The sequence below is a fragment of the Pteronotus mesoamericanus genome, unplaced genomic scaffold (genome assembly GCF_021234165.1).
Source record: "Pteronotus mesoamericanus isolate MK-2021 breed Mesoamerican mustached bat unplaced genomic scaffold, CSHL_Meso_final contig_116, whole genome shotgun sequence".
NCBI lineage: Eukaryota > Metazoa > Chordata > Mammalia > Chiroptera > Mormoopidae > Pteronotus > Pteronotus mesoamericanus.
Genome location: NW_026555027.1, coordinates 43,889,651 through 43,905,527, shown reverse-complemented (window position 1 = coordinate 43,905,527; position 15,877 = coordinate 43,889,651). Strand labels below are relative to the sequence as shown.

Genomic DNA, 15,877 nt, shown 5'->3' with positions numbered 1-15,877 from the left:
AGGGCTTGGGGAGGTGCCCTCTTTCCCTCCCCTTCTACCTCTGGACCCACGCCCACTCTTGCGGTGTCCTCAGGCGCCCCGGGCTTCCCCGCGTCATCTGCGGCCAGGGCGCCCCCCTCCACGCCACCACCATTCATTTTTTTCGTAGTGCACGCGCAGCGCGGGCTTCCGGGACCGGGAAAACCGCAGGGTGCGGCAGAGGCTTTGAACCCGAGTTTAGGCTCCAGCGTCAGGGCTGGGGGTGGGTATTTGCCCTGCTGCATGCGTCTCTGCCCAGATACCGAACCTCTCCAAGGTAAGACCGAGATACACAAGGAGGCTCGGGAGTTAGAGATAATGGCATATAGGCACAGGGGCCAAGCAAGGGGACTGGTACAAGGCAGACGTAAACAGAGACCGTAACACAAAGAGATATGAGCTACAGAGAAAGATAAAACAGACACATTAGAGATAGACTGATACAGAGATAGGCAGAGACTGACACAGAAGGGCAGTCAGGGAAACACACAGACTTCCGAAGAGCAACCCGATCTAAGAGCGCGCCAACGGCGAGGATACCACCCACCGGCCTGCGCGCTTCCCCAGTCCTGCCGATTCGCGAAAACCCCACAGCTCACCCGGTATCTGATTCTCCCCACGCCGCGTTTCTAATGTTGAGCCCCAAGTCGAGTGCCAGCCTCCTTCCCGCCTTCCGGCCCTGACCTGCCCCCCCAATGCCCAGTCCCACCTGTTCGGCTCTCAGAGCCTCTCGCCCCTCGGATGCTCGCTTGCTCCGGCCACCACCTCCCGTCCCGCCGCTCCCTGCCCGATCCTGCACCCGCTGGCCAGTACCGTTCGCCCTGCCACCCCTCCCGCCATTGTGCAGGACCTTCCCACAGCCGCTTCCTCCCCTCCCTCCCCTTCCTGCGAGTCGGGCACTCTCGGGTCCTCCAGACCCCCGCCCCCCTGCCTCTCTCTGGTGGCCGTTGCCTGCCCCGCCTCCGCCGCGCCCCGCCCGCTGCGCTCTGCCGCAGTCGGGCGCTCATCGTCATTCCGCTCTCGCCGCCGCCGCCACCCCCGCCCCCGCGCACCGCCCCCGCCCGGTCCCCGCCACCGCCGCCGCCGCCGCCGCCGCCGCCTGCCCAGCGGCCCGGGAGGCGGAGGCGCGGGGGAGGAGGCCCCGCTTTGGCCCCGCAGCCCCGGATGCTGCATGACTTCATCCTTCCGCCGGCTCTCCTGCTGAGCTAGGGCCGGTCCGGCAGCTAGCCCGCCGTCCGCGCCCCGCCGCAGTCCCGCGCCCACCCCGCGCCCGCCATGTCCGAGATCCTGCCCTACAGTGAGGACAAGATGGGCCGCTTCGGCGCCGACCCCGAGGGCTCCGACCTCTCTTTCAGCTGCCGCCTCCAGGACACCAACTCCTTCTTTGCGGGCAACCAAGCCAAGCGACCCCCCAAGCTGGGCCAGATCGGCCGAGCCAAGAGAGGTACGCGGCCGGGGCCCGAAGTCTCCGCCTGACCCAGAAACCTTCCGCCGGGCGCCTCCCGGCTGCGGTTCCCCGCCAGTCGGCCGCAGCTCTTGCCGCAGACCAGCGCAGCCAGGCGCTCGCCGGCTGGGGTTTGTGGTGGGGGGGGGGGGTCCCCACTGCAGTGTTGTTCCCCTCTTTCCCTCTCCCGGGAACGCAATGCCCCGGATTCGATGCTCGGCACCTCTGGAAGTAGAGCCCTGGCACCCGGGCGAGGGGGAGGGGCCGGCCGGGGGCATTTGGGGCTAACTGGAAGTGGGGACGTGGGGCGACGGGCCGCTTCTTTAGGATCAAACGCGGAGTCGGTGGGTGCTACGGCAGAACCTTCGGGTGGGGAGGGGCGTCCGATCTGAGAAGGCAGGAGGGCCAGGGGATCGGAGGTCCTGGCTCTCTGAACAGGGAGGGGGCTCTTCTATGAGTGCCAGAATTGGAAGAGGGGTTCAAGCGGCGAGAGGGTTAGGGTGGGAAGAGGGTTGGATTCACTGGAGATTCCATTTGAGGAGGGGGTCCAGTGGCAGGGAGGATTGAAGAGGGGGATCCCATAAGCAAAAATGTTTCTGTTTAGCTGGGATGGAGGAGAGGTCAGGCAGACCAGGAGGTTGAAGGGCTGGAGCCTTAGAAAGAGGGGGCGTTCCTCCTCAGGGAGGGAAGGGGGGTCTGTGAAAGCCGAGGTCGGCAGAGGGTTGAATCGGCAGGAGAGTTCGGATGGGGAGGGCACGGTGGCGTGGGGGTCGAGGGGCGTCGCTGGGCCGCGGGCAGTGTCTGAGTGGGGCGCGGGGGCGCGGGGCTCCTTCCCACTGCCCCCCGAGGCCGCGCGGCTGACGCGCTTTCTCCCTGCGCAGTGGTGATCGAGGATGACCGGATAGACGACGTGCTGAAGGGGATGGGGGAGAAGCCGCCGTCCGGAGTGTAGACGCGCCGGCTCGGGCGGCGGGCTCCGGGCCCGGCCTCGCAGCGGCCAGGAGCGCGGGCCGGCGATGCGGCTGCCGGCGCCCCCGCCCCGGCCCCGGCGCCCGCGGGCGGGGGCTGCAGGGCTGCGCCGCCTCCGGGTCAGAGTCGCTGCCTCCGCCGCCAGGCACTCCGGAGCTGTCCGCTTCAGCACCACGGCGGCGGCGGTAGCGGCGGCGCGGACCCGCCCGGAGCCCGCCGCCGCGCTCATGCACTTTAGAACCTCGGGCCGCAGCCCCACCCCGCACACCGGAACGGACAGAGACCCGCGGCCCCAGACCCAGGCCCAACCCCTCCCGCACGGCTCCCTCGCCCCGCCCCTCTCCGGCCGGTTTGGTCGGAAGACCCGGCTGCCAGCCGGTGTGTCCGACCGTGCGCGGCCAGGGATGTTTGGCTGCGTATTTGCATGAGCTTCCCCACCTCAGCCCAGCCCTCCAGGCCGTTCCTTACTCCCACCCTCAACCCAGTCTGGCGTGACCCCAGCCTCAGCCTCTTTCTAAGGGACTTCCTCAGCACATTTGTATTTTTATATCCGATTCTTTGTTTACTGGCTCCCCTCATGGTTAGTGCCCACCCGCCTCTGTCTCGTCCTGGCTCTTCTGCGCCTGGCAGGTAGGACGAGTGTTGAGGGTGGGAATGGACAAGCCCCTAACATGGTAACCAACACATGGCCAGTCTGCCCAGGCCTGACCCCTGGTGGCTCTCTGGCAGACCCCTTCCCTCAAGGTATCACCTTCCAAGGGTCCAGGTCTGATTGTACCTTGGACCCCTACCCCTTGCCCCCTGGGAACCTAAATGGGGACAGCTCAGCACCCTTGGATGACACCTGTGGCCCTAGAGATGTTCTCAACCCAGGGTTGTCCTTTGTAAATGTTCCTTCATCCTTACTGTACCAGGAGTGTGTGAATAAACACAGACCTTCCTGTGTGTGTGCGTGTATGTGGCCCCTGCTTCGGTTTGCTCAGGAGTCAGGCCAAAATGGCTCCAGTCCCTTTTGGGGAGCGGGGTGGGTACTTGAGAATCCCAGGTACACGTTTCTGGCAGGGGAGGTTGCCAAGTAAACACAGGCAGGTAGGTAGTCTTGGGTAAAAATACAACCAGAGCAGGATAGCTCACCCGAGTTGGGGCTGGAGCCAGGGTCAGAATTGTAAAGCAATCTAGATTCAAAGTCTGCAACCTCCTGTGGAATAATCCAGGTTGAATGGGGGGAGCGGGGGGCAATAACAGGCCCCAAGGATGCAGGCCTCTGAGTCTGGCTGGCATGTGGAGGGGCTGTGGTAGTTGAATATGGTCGGAGAGGAAGTTAGGGAAGCCCAGAAGAGATCTGAGGAACCCAAGAAGGAAGCCATAAACCTGGGATTTGGGATGTAATTCAGCCTGGGCTATATTGTTTCATGTTGGGTTGCTCCTCTCAGCTCTATCTTAGGCATCAGGCCCTTGGGATGTGAGCACCGTGGACCCAGCCCTAAGCCCTGAGTCAGGAATTACAACAACTTGAGGAGCCTGGAGCAGAAAGGGAGGGAGGACTTTAGGGCCACGCTTCTGGCCTCACAGCTGAATGGCACTGAGGAAGTCCTCATGATCTGAGTCCTGGAGAAAGCAGGGTGAGGTGGGAGGTCTGGGGGGTGAGAAGATCTGGGTTCCAAGGGCCAGCTGGGCCACACTAAGTTCTTTGCCCTTGTGCATGACGTAGAGATGGAAGTGGAAACCGTTGCCATAGGTTGCATGCCTCAGAGACCAGCCGTAACGGGCTTGGGCATAGTGTCTAGTCCGAAAGTGGGGAGCAGCAGAGGTCAGCGAGATGAACCGGCCCCCAGGGACCAGCACTCGGCTCACCTGCAAGGCAGACAGAGAAGCCATTGGTGAGGAGTCCATCTCCAGGTTCTCGAAGGTCAGTATTGCCCCAGATGCCCTTCCAGGTACTACCCTACATCCAGCTCTCCATGGTAAAAGAGTGCGCCTCCTTCTGTGCCCCGGTCATTCATGGGGGTAGGGCTGTCTTCTAGACAGGAAGGAGCATGGGCGCGATGTCAAGTCAGGGGATACTGCTTTCCAGCCAACTGCTCGCCCTCCCAGCCTCTTACCTATCTGGAACTTGGCTGCTACCTCATCCATATGGCAACCCAGTAGCCAATCATCAGCCTCTGTGAGCCTGGCCACTCCAGCCTCCTATAATGTTGACCCAGCATAAACCTTCCCTTCCTCAAGTAACCACAATCCTGAGAGTAACCGCTCCAAACCATGCCTTCTTCTGGATTCTGAGTTCATCCATTCTCCTGAAACCTCAACCCCTCATCCCCACCTCTTGGTTTGCCCTCCACTCTTGATGCTCCCTCACCTCACTCAGCACCTGGTCCACAGTGTGGATGCCTTCAGAGGACACAGTCCAAGGATCTCGCTCTCCAGCCAAAAGGGCATCCAGCGTGCCCTTCTCAAGCACCACATCAAAGGAGCCATTGGGAAAGCCCAGTGCCCGCACGTCCATGGTCTCCCAGCGCAGTGTGGGCACATGGGCATAACGAGCCCGCATGGCAGCCACCACTACTGATGAGTAGTCCACACTGGTCACATCAGGGAACCCTCCAAGGAACAGCTCATAGCTCAGGGCACTGTTCCCACAGCCTAGGGTGAGAAAAGGTGGGTGGCAAAAGGGCTAGGTTAGCTTTGGTTCTCCCCTCCCAATTTTCCGTCCACTCTTAGCCCATTTTTCTCTCAACTCAAAGTCTCCTGTACTGAGGGAGAGGCAGCATGGTACAGAAAGGAGCATGAGGCTTGGAGTCATACAGGTGTGGGCACATATCCTGGTTCTATCATTCCTAGCTGTAGAAGTAGGAACTTGCATTTCCTATTCAGAAAAATAAAGATAAGACAGCCTGCATGCAGGAAGTGCTCACTGAATTTAAGAACTAAAACAGCTGGAGAGTAGCTGAAGTTCTGAATGTAGGAGTTCAAAGATCTGAGTTCTGATATTCCTAGTCACGCTGCCTTGCCAAGTCACTCAACACTGAGCCTCGATTTTCTCAGATGCAGAATGGGATAGTATTGGCATCATTAAGATCATAATATTACTAGGATATTATTAGTATTTTCCTAATACCTCTCAGAGAACCTCTGGGAAGACTTCATAATAGGGGTTATTATCCTACTTTTGGCTTCCAAGGCAAAGTTAACAAGTGACGGGGATACTAGGTGGGGACACGGTACAGCTGATCCCTTGTAATTCCTTTATGTATTGCACACTACATTGGGTTCTGCCAATGAGTAAGAGTCCCTGACCCTGAGAGCTCATACTTTGGTGGGAGGAACAGATGTGTAATCAGGCAACTGCCACATAATGTGATGAGTGTTTCAATGGGAACAGGCTGCAAGAGCACATAGGATGATCCCTGTCCCCACCTCAGGTGGATTGGGCAAGGGTTTCAGGGAAGGTGACAACCAATCAGTCTTGAAGAATCATAATACTGGTGGGAAGTGCCTGAAAAGCAGTCCCAAAGAGTGCTGGGTCAGGTGAAAGAATGGGTGGTTAGAGGGGTGGATGTGCAGCTGCAGTCCATACAGCATGACTTCCTTTGAAGATTGATGGCATCTTCCGGGCCCTCTTATGGTCAGTCTCAGCCTGAGAACAGGGCCAGATGACAGCTCTTGGTGGCCCCACATGGGGATGCTCTTGAGATTAGATTGCTTTTAACCTTCATTTGTGTCCCGCAGAAAGTTACAGGATCAGCTGTTGGGATAGCCCTAGTCTAGCAGGGCTTGGTATCAGGTTAGGGCACCCAGAGGAGGCTGGCTAGTCCTCAGCTGCTCCTTCCTGTGTTCTTCCTCACGTCCCAGGGCTCGGGGACACTACCATCTTGCCTGAGAAAAACCAATGCATGCTTTCCTACAGCAAGCTCTGGTAGATACACCACGTGGGATGGGAGGTGAGGGTTGCTAAACCAGAGACCCTAACTCAGTTCAGGCTGAAATCCCACTGGGTTCTCTGACCCACAATCCCTTTACCACCCTACACCTGACCTCATGCCCACGAAGCTCTGTCCAACAGCAGACAAACTCAAATATCTTTCCTTTATTCCACTTGGTAAAAGAGTGGCATCTTCCAAGAAAACTTCACCAAAGATGAAGGAAGAACAAAATCTGATCACAGGGACAGTCATGCTTACAAAGTAGTGATTTTTGATCCTGCTGTCTCAGTGATTTGGGGATAGTAACTAAAATGAGGCTTGGGGAGCTCCCTGCCTCCCTGGGTGGAGCCTTAGGGAAGCAGAGCCCTGGAAAACTGAGGCAGATCCAAGAACCCACTACATGGGAGTCCAGAGCTATGTGGGTGTTATCCCAACACCAAGAGACTGAGGTGTAAGCCAGAACACCAATTCATTAACTTATAACAAAAATAGCCACCAGGGGGACTTGACAGGCATTCCTCTGGTCAGTCTCTTCTCTTTATATAGGAAGTACAAATTGAAGCCAAATTATGATCAGAAGATCCCTGCGGAGCATAGAGTCAAGCAAAGAGAATCAGAGATGTATAATGATGGCAAAGCTGGGACAGCCATATGTGTTCATCTGCTATGAAGATATTCCATCCATAGGGACCAGACACACAAGTCCTCAGGCAGGGTACTCTCTGAACCGTCTGTGATAAACTGCCCCTACTTTTCCCATTTTCATCAATAATGATAGTTAATCATCATCAAACACTGAGTCCTATGCTATGCATTTCTAAGCATTATCTCAGTTTATTTTCAAAGTACCTTCATACAGAAGATAACTATTTTTATCATTTCCATTTTCTAGATGGGAAAACTGAGGCTGTCTAAAGTATAGAAGGAATTTTCTCAAGGGCACATAGTCCCGTGGCAGAGTCAGAATTTGGATCCAGGCCTGTCTCACGCCAGAACCAGAGCTCTTAAACCACCATTCAAAACTGTCTCCAAGTTTTTAAGGTCCACTCACCTTCAGCTGTGACAGTCTATCTTTAGTCATTTTACCGGTCTTAAGAGAGTTCTAAATGCTTCTCTATGCCCATGTGTGTGATGCAGCAGGAGAAATAGAAGCTCTGGAGTCAAATGGCATCCTTTCTTCACCCCTTACTTGCTACATGACAGCAGTGGACACTGTCACTGCTCTGACCAGATGTCCTTGGAGCGTCACTAGGTTTTAGTGTGTGTTTGCTTCTGACAGACTGCATCTGTGACTCTTCAATCTGAAACTACCCTCAGGGAAATTTTGCCTGTGATCCCAGTCCTGCTTGACCTCTTCCCTTCCTTGTCCTCTCACTCTCTTACCAATTTCTTCTAGGAGAACGTCCCTAACAAACGACTGGGACATGAATCCTAATCTTAGAATTTGCTTCTGGACCCAACCTGAGACAATGACCTGGGGCAGGGGTTATAAAATTCAGCTTGCCGCTTGTTTTGGTAAATGAAGTTTTACTGGAACACTGCTATTCTCACTCATGTACTGTCTGTGGCTGCTTTTCCACTATAGCAGTAGTATTGACAAGTGACAGAAACTGTATAGCCCGCAAAGCCTGAAATACTTACTATTTGGCCATTTTCAGAAAAAGTCCTGACCCCTGACATAGAGTAAGTCTAGTTAATACTTACTACTCACCTCTCAGCATTGTCATAAAGGTTAAAGAATTTAGAAAGAGCCCAGTACATTCCCTAGCATCTACCAGGTGCCCAGCTTGTTTGTTGAGGTGGAAAGTAACATAGGATACTCCCCAAACTGTGGGTCCTCTTTTTAGATCTTGGGGATAATGCCTGCAGGGTTTTCCTTTTTTATTTTTAGACTTTTCTCCCCTCTCTCAGGAAAGGACACCTCCCAGTCTAGGAGATTTTAAGGCAGTATTACTCTGCCAATCACCAGCATGAGAATCAGCTGTGAGCTTGCTGAAACTAGACTCCTAGCATACACCTTAGACTGTCCCTGGAATTATAATCTCAGGGTGGGGTCCAGCTTTCCAGGTGATTTTGATATACACTGGAGCTTAAAAACTTAAATCTATGGTAAATCTATAAATAAATGCAATGGCTTAAAAGCAAAAAATTCAAGAATTTTTACCTCTAGGGGGAAGAGGTTTGAGAGGACTACACAGAAAATCTTGGATATACGTAGGGCTTTTTATTTTGCCAAGCATTGTTTTAGGTATCTTTCATATTCACTCAATCATCTTAAAAAACCCAATAAGTAAGTAATCTTATTTTTTTTTAAGGGTGAGAAAATGGGGGCAGGGAAATTTAAGTATCTTGTCCAGGAATACATCACTAAGATTCCATGATTTTGCCTGTTATTCTACAGCTAAGATTACATCAGCCTAGATTCCAATAGAATTAGCTGTCTCCAGGATCCAAATCCTTAAGCACTAAGTTATACTTCCCTTCTAATCCTAGGAATGTTCTATTTTCAAACTGGGTATGGTATACACATACATATTAATTATTTATACCTTTCATATACTGTATTATAGGTGTCTCATGTATATGAAATATTGCACTTAAACATATACATGCTCTTACAAATACCAAAATACTGTAAAAACTATAATTGGAAAGAAACCCCTTGCTTAATCAAACTTCCCTTGAACCCGGAAAGGTGGAAGTAGGAGAGAACCCAATGGGGCAGCTGGACCTCTTGCATCCCAGTACCTGTTACTCTTGAGCAGCAATTTTCAACTGGTGTACCACAAAAATTTTTTTTAAATGCAATACTTGATTATTTAGTCAGGGGCACTGATCTCTTTTCCCTTAGATTGTCAAATTAAAAAATTCGACAGCCAACATAATAGTCGTCTGGCGTGAATGAATCAAAATTATACTTTTTTTCAGACTGGTAAAAAAAAAATGTTTCTTGGTGTGCCTCAGAATTTTAGTAATTAGTTTATGAGTGCCATGGGATTAAAAAGGTTGAAAATCGGTGCTCTTGAGGAATCTCACCAATCGCGACCGCAATATCGCCTCTGACCTCAGAGGGCGCTGTCCTCATCCTCACAGCGCACAGGACATAGGACCAAGTTTTAGAGTTTGTAAAGTAATGAGTTAACTCTCTCTAGGTAGCAATAGCTCCCAGTACGCATCGGCGCAAAGAGAAAAGTGGCAGACACTGTGCTCGAGGAGACCGAATGTGCCTTATCCGAACTGAGTTCGCAGTTCAATTTCTAGACATGAATCCGAGGCTCAGAACGGGCTCAAGACTTGTCCTAAGTCATAGAGCCAACTAGCGCTGGATCTTGAACTAGATCCTCTAAGGTCTCCAGTGCTCGGGGCTGCCCTTCGAGAGAGGGTCCCGAACGGGGCGTTGGGTCACCTACCACGTTCAGATTCAGAGAGACTTTTTCTAAGGTGGTTTGGGGTGAGTAGCAAACGAAGACTCTCTTGGCTCCTGTTTGCCCTGGCTAAATACTGCCCAGATTCTGAAGATATTGGATCTTGGCTCCTGACTGGGGCGTCCTCAGAGAGCGGCATAGACAGATGCGAGGAAAGCGAACGCGGACGGCCGAGGCGGAGCCGATCCAGTAAGATCCACCTGAGCTGGGCAGCGCCAGGACTACCCACCTAGCACGAGGATACGGTCCTCCGGCCGCAGCTCCGGCTCTAGTAGGGCACGGAAAGAAGCGAAGTCCCCGAACCACTCGTAGGGAGCAGAGTCGGCGGAGCCCACGTAGCGCTTGTCCCAGTACTGGACTTCTCGGTACTCGCAGTTCTGTTCTGGTAACTCCGGCAGGGACTCCGGGGACCTGCGTGAGGCCATGCTTACTGCTGCCTGGCCTGTAAGGCAGTCGGCCTGCCTGTTTAGGTGGGGCTTGGCTTCCCTCTGTAGCCAGTCGGAACAGTGGAATACGGTAGGAGGCGTGGCCTTTATCTCTCCGCCCCAGACTGCGGTTGCTCAACATAAACACGTGGAACTTCCGCCCTATGCTAGGCGCTCTTTGAAGAATCCTCCGGCTGGGGAAACTATGTCGTCCAGACTGTATCCTCGTGCTGTACTTCTCACTTCTGAGAACCACTTCATAGTGTCATACTCGGATTATTCACTTCCTTCTCTCATATTTTCAATTTGATCGGCTCCTATTAAGTCTGAAAAATCCGTCTCTTCCCAGTTTTGAGCAAACCGAAGGCTCTGAGGGGTGGCGGGAGGGACGCGGACACAGGTCTTGCCCTCCAGGAATGACCGGCATAAGCACAAATATTGTCAGTACAGGCGAAGTGTTACGCTGGGCGGGAAGGGGTGGTCAGGGCGCGGGCAAGAACGTTGCTTTTCTGGACAAACGTTCGATCCATCTTTAAAGTATATACTGCGGAGTAAGAACATTTCTGCTCGTAGGGAGCGTGCAGTCCATCAGGGGAAACCGATGTATAAGAAGTAAGTTTTAGGGTAATAAATAAGAACTGGCAATTCAGGTCAACAACGCTCAGTGCGTTAGGACAGCCGGCGCGCAGAGCGGAACCGAAGTGCCAAAGGGTCCGGTTTCCAGAGTGGCGGGCCCACACTAGCTGCGCACCATCAAGATGGCGGCAGGTGTGCGGAAACGCGCCCGGGCAGGACCCGCATCCCGGGTGGCTGGACGTTGCGGGCAGTGGCTGCGGCGTGCCTGGCAAGAGCGGCGTCTGTTGCTGCTGGAGCCGCGCTACACGCTGCTGGTGGCTGCCTGCCTCTGCCTGGCGGAGGTGGGGATCACCTTCTGGGTCATTCACAGGGTGGCATGTGAGTGCGCCGAGGGGGAGGGGAGGGGAGGGGAGAGGAGAAGGCGGGAGGGAGGTGGAACCGAACCCCTCATTCAAACCGCGACTCACATTCGGAGTTCAAACCCAGACCCAGGTCCACGTAGTCATCAATTCCAGACCCATATCTTTTACCCCAAGTTCCAAGCCTGCTCCACAGAAAACCAAACCTGATCTTAATCCCTCCCCTATGACGGAAGTGGCAGTCCTAGAGATTGGCCTTTTGCCCTGAAGGTACAGCCTGCCCACCTAAGAAAGTAAACCAGCCTGGAAGGCAAAGGCCTCGGCCCAAGTTAATGTGCTGCTGCTACTGCTCGCCTCTGTGACTTTGGACACGTCACTTCCCCAGCTGGGTCCCATCTGTCCAATTCTGGGGTCTTTTTTTAGCGCTGGAACATAGAGCTCAAGTGAGGGTAGTACTAAGAAATGAAATTGCAGAAGTTGAAAGACCAGATCATAAAGAAGTCTCTAAGCTGTGTTACGGACATAGTGGTTAAGAATCTAGGATCCTGAATTCCAGTTTGAACTCTACCCTTCCAGGCTCACTGATCTTGTGCTAGTCCTTAACCTCAATAATTCATATGTTACTCTTCTAAAAATTGGAATAATAGAGTTTGGTCTTTATCTTAAGAGCCCTGGGGAATCGTTGAAAGGTTTTAAGTAGAGGCACATGATGAGATTTCTATTATAGTAAGAGCTCCTGGTTGCAGGGAGGCAAATATATTGTGGTGGGGTGAAAGTAGAAGCTGGGAACCTAATTAGGAAGTTATTGCATGATTGAGGCTACAGATTATGTTAAGCCCAGATTTGGGTATGTAATAGTGGAGAAGGATGAGACAGTAGAGATACGTAGAATGAAGAATAGAAATGGTAAGTGGGGGTTGGAAATGAAAGAGAAGGAAGTTTCAGATTTGTGACCTGGACAGCCAGGAGGTTGATGGTGCCATTCATGGAACCCAGGAAGGGGAGCAGGTTTGGACTAGACTATAAATTCAATCACAGACGTGTTGAGTTTGAGGTGCCTGGGTTCACCCCAAGAATGCCAGGTACGCGTTTAGGTAAGGGGTTGTGATAGAAGTCCTGAGAATGAACTGGAATTCTGTGGTTTGATGGGCTGGAGATCTCGGAAACAGAGAAGTTCTGGACTTGGATGTAACCACACCATTTTTTCCTTTTCCAGATACAGAAATTGACTGGAAGGCCTACATGGCTGAGGTAGAGGGCGTCATCAATGGCACCTATGACTATACCCAATTGCAGGGTGACACTGGACCTCTTGTGTGAGTGGAGATTGGAGGTTCAGCAAGGGTATGACGAGCTGACTGGATACTAGGCTGGGTAGCCTCACCTAGACTCACATTCCCTTTCATCTTTCAGGTACCCAGCTGGCTTCGTGTATATCTTTATGGGGCTATACTATGTCACTGGCGAGGGCACTGACATCCGCACGGCCCAGCATATCTTTGCTGTGCTCTACCTGGCCACCTTGCTGCTTGTCTTTTTAATCTACCACCAGACCTGTAAGGTGAGTCCACAACATCAGGACCTGGGTCCCCAATCTGGGAGGGCTGCGGTGTGGTAGTGGCTCTGGGTTGGTGAGCTGACCTTCCCTACTTTGCTCACCTCTTAGGTACCTCCCTTCGTCTTTTTCTTCATGTGCTGCGCTTCTTACCGTGTCCACTCCATCTTTGTGCTGCGGCTCTTCAATGACCCAGTGGCTATGGCGCTGCTCTTCCTCAGCATCAACCTTTTCCTGGCCCAGCGCTGGGGCTGGGGTTGCTGCTGTTTCAGGTCAACATCCCTCCCTTCTGGTCCCCTTTCTTACTTTTTGTATTTCCATCACCTTCTTCCCGATCTTCTGCAGCAGAGAAAGTAAGGGAGTGGCCAAACAATGTATGTCAGTCAGGGCCCCCCTAGGTGAGTCCAGGATCTGTAGAAAGTCTCCACCCCAACCCACAACATACACACCTCCTCTTCCCATCCTCTCTTCCTTCCAGACAGCATCTGTTGTTGGCGTTGGTCATTGAACATTCTTAATACTCGGTATATATTTGCTCGCTCAGTCTGGGCATAGAAACTAGGTATCTACTCCCTACCCGCCCCCCCTCCCAAGCCTCCTCCCAGCAGTTCTGAGTGTGGACCCTATCCTGGAGCTTGGTGGTAGAGGGGAGGAGCTGCTATGATGGTGGGGGGGTGCATCTTTGGGTGGGATGCATGGCCCTGGAGCTGATCTCCACCCTTCCTCTCTTCTACCCACCCTAGCCTGGCAGTCTCTGTGAAGATGAATGTGCTCCTCTTTGCCCCTGGGTTACTATTCCTTCTCCTCACACAATTTGGCCTCCGTGGGGCCCTCCCCAAGTTGGGCATCTGTGCTGTCCTACAGGTAATTGCACCTTACCCCTTCCCCTTTTTAATGAAGGGGAGGCTACTCTGTCTGGCCTCCTTCCCCCCTTGAGGAACTGAGACTTCCTCAAAGCCAAGAGACAAGGGTTTCGGAGTTGATTCTGGACTGGGCACCTACTACCTCTGTGGGCTTTGGTCCCTGCCCCCCCCCCTTTTTTTTTAAGATTTTATTTATTTATTTAGAGAGAGGGAAAGGGAGGGAGAAAGAAGGGGAGAGAAATAGCAATGTGTGATCTTGCATGCCCCCAGCTGGGGACCTGGCCTGCAACCCAGGCATGTGGCTCTGACCAGGAATCGAACCAGTGATCTTTTGGTTTGCAGGCCGGCACTCAGTCCACTGAGCCACACCAGCCAGGGCTGAGCTTTGGTTTCTTTAGCTGTAATATAAGGTGGTTGAACTAGGTGATCTCTTGGGGCCTATCTACCTCTGCCCATTTATGACTTTAAATGCTGTCATTACCAGTCTCCTCAGCTTCTTTGGCCCCAGACTTTGGCAGGGGGCAAGGGAGGCTGCCTCTCTTGTTATACTTAATGGAAATTAAGGAACCTCTGATGCCTATGCCCTGATTAGTATGAGGCTGGAGGTGAGCCTGGGCAACTCTGCTGACATCACACCCATCCTCAGGTGGTGCTGGGGCTGCCCTTCCTGCTGGAGAACCCCATCGGCTACCTATCCCGCTCCTTTGATCTTGGTCGCCAGTTTCTCTTCCGCTGGACAGTGAACTGGCGCTTCCTCCCCGAGCCCCTGTTCCTGCATCGTGCCTTCCACCTGGCGCTGTTGGCCACCCACCTCACCCTGCTCTTGCTCTTTGTTCTCTGCAGGTGGCACAGGTGAGAAAGGGGAGCAGTGCCATGGGCAGAATTAGGGGAAGGAGTGAAGGGCCTGGATCTTAGGGGCTGCTTGGGGGAGATGTTGAGCTCATGGAGGTGAGTTTAGGGCTTGGCCCACGATGGGGGCTTGATCAATGTCTGAATGGCTTCTCTCCAGGACGGGAGAAAGTATCCTGTCGCTGCTGAAGGACCCCTCCAAAAGGAAGGTTCCACCCCAGCCCCTCACACCCAATCATATCCTTTAAATCATGGGGAGGTAAGTCTTGCCCTCTCCCGGTGCAGATAGGGTCCCTGGTCAGGTAGCCCTGGATGGATGATGACATGGGGGAGAGAAAAAGAAGCACTAGTAATAGCTACAGGGCCCATTCTTAGAGCTCCTCCTCTGTACCGAACACTGTGCTGAGCATTTACATATTTAAGCATATTTATTCTTAATTTTAAATATTATTGAGTAATTATAAGCACTCGTCCTCTGCCTGGTGCTGTACTAAGAGATTTATACACATTCTAACATTTAAAGCTCACAGGAGATTATCCTCATAGGTGGCTAAAGTGGGGCTCTAAGAGGTTAATTTACTAAGCTAGGAAGGGGTGGACTCACTAGGCCCTATGGCCCTAAGTATTTCTATCTCCACCTTAGATTGAGGAGCAGGTCCAGAGAGCTTGAGAAACTTGTCCAAAGATAAGTGTTTGGGAATGGTAGAGCCAGGGGGCTATCTAACCCCAAAACTTTTACCCTTCTGCTTTGGAACCTCCCTGTCTGCCCCCACCCCACCCCCGACTCCTGTTCCTTCTGCTCCTGCCCTTGGCCTTGACCACTGCATACAGATCGTTTCCACCCTCTTCACCTCCAACTTCATTGGCATCTGCTTCAGCCGTTCTCTTCACTACCAGTTCTACGTCTGGTATTTCCATACACTGCCCTACCTCCTGTGGGCCACGCCTGCACGCTGGCTCACACACCTGCTCAGGTACTGGCTGGGACAGCCCGGGAGAGGGGGAAGGGTTGGGAGCTCCTCGTCACAAGGCTGTGCCCATGGAGGGGCTGGGGCCTAGAAACTGGACAAAACCTGGAGTTCATTTCTCATCTCCAGGTTGCTGGTGCTGGGGCTCATCGAGCTGTCCTGGAACACATACCCGTCCACGTCCTGCAGCTCTGCCGCCCTGCACATATGCCACGCTGTCATCCTGCTGCAGCTCTGGCTGGGCCCCCAGCCCTTCCCCAAGAGCAGCCCGCACGGCAAGAAAGCCTACTGAGGTCCACCTCTTCCCCGTTCTCGGGCCCTGGCTGTGGGTGGACTCTGCGCGCTTCCCAATAAACCTTACCAAGTCCACTCTGTGCAGCCTACATGGAGGTGCCTAGAGCAAGTTGTGAGGGGCATCACGTGGGAGGTAACTCATTCAGGCAGTTTTAAGAGGCACTTTATTGCATAGGACGTGGGGACTGTGACTCTCTCCCCTTTCACTGCAC

The 15,877-nt window shown here is 53.2% G+C and overlaps 3 protein-coding genes across 4 annotated transcripts in view; 2 read left to right on the top strand and 1 right to left on the bottom strand.

The window, feature by feature from the left end:
• The window catches only part of ECE2 (endothelin converting enzyme 2), a 30,730-nt gene extending 20,501 nt beyond the window's left edge, over positions 1-10,229 (bottom strand). The window contains exons 1-3 of one of the 2 annotated variants that reach the window (XM_054581277.1): positions 10,006-10,229; positions 4,788-5,071; positions 2,588-4,285 (exon numbers count right to left, since the gene is read on the bottom strand). In XM_054581277.1, the coding sequence (XP_054437252.1) occupies positions 3,998-4,285; positions 4,788-5,071; positions 10,006-10,201 (768 nt within the window). In that variant the 5' untranslated portion in view covers positions 10,202-10,229 and the 3' untranslated portion in view covers positions 2,588-3,997. Of the gene's footprint in view, positions 1-2,587; positions 4,286-4,787; positions 5,072-10,005 lie in introns of those variants that run through there. The other variant, XM_054581286.1, reaches the window with a different exon arrangement.
• On the top strand, positions 1,239-2,471 carry CAMK2N2 (calcium/calmodulin dependent protein kinase II inhibitor 2). Its single transcript, XM_054581299.1, has 2 exons — positions 1,239-1,462; positions 2,344-2,471. Exons 1-2 carry the CDS (start codon positions 1,294-1,296, stop codon positions 2,412-2,414), a joined length of 240 nt encoding a protein of 79 aa, XP_054437274.1. The 5' UTR covers positions 1,239-1,293; the 3' UTR covers positions 2,415-2,471.
• A 723-nt stretch (positions 10,230-10,952) lies between the features above and the next one.
• Positions 10,953-15,811, top strand: ALG3 (ALG3 alpha-1,3- mannosyltransferase). Its single transcript, XM_054577215.1, has 9 exons — positions 10,953-11,155; positions 12,353-12,452; positions 12,550-12,697; positions 12,803-12,963; positions 13,435-13,555; positions 14,201-14,406; positions 14,564-14,641; positions 15,234-15,377; positions 15,501-15,811. Exons 1-9 carry the CDS (start codon positions 10,960-10,962, stop codon positions 15,661-15,663), a joined length of 1,317 nt encoding a protein of 438 aa, XP_054433190.1. The 5' UTR covers positions 10,953-10,959; the 3' UTR covers positions 15,664-15,811.
• The last annotated feature ends 66 nt before the right edge of the window (positions 15,812-15,877 follow it).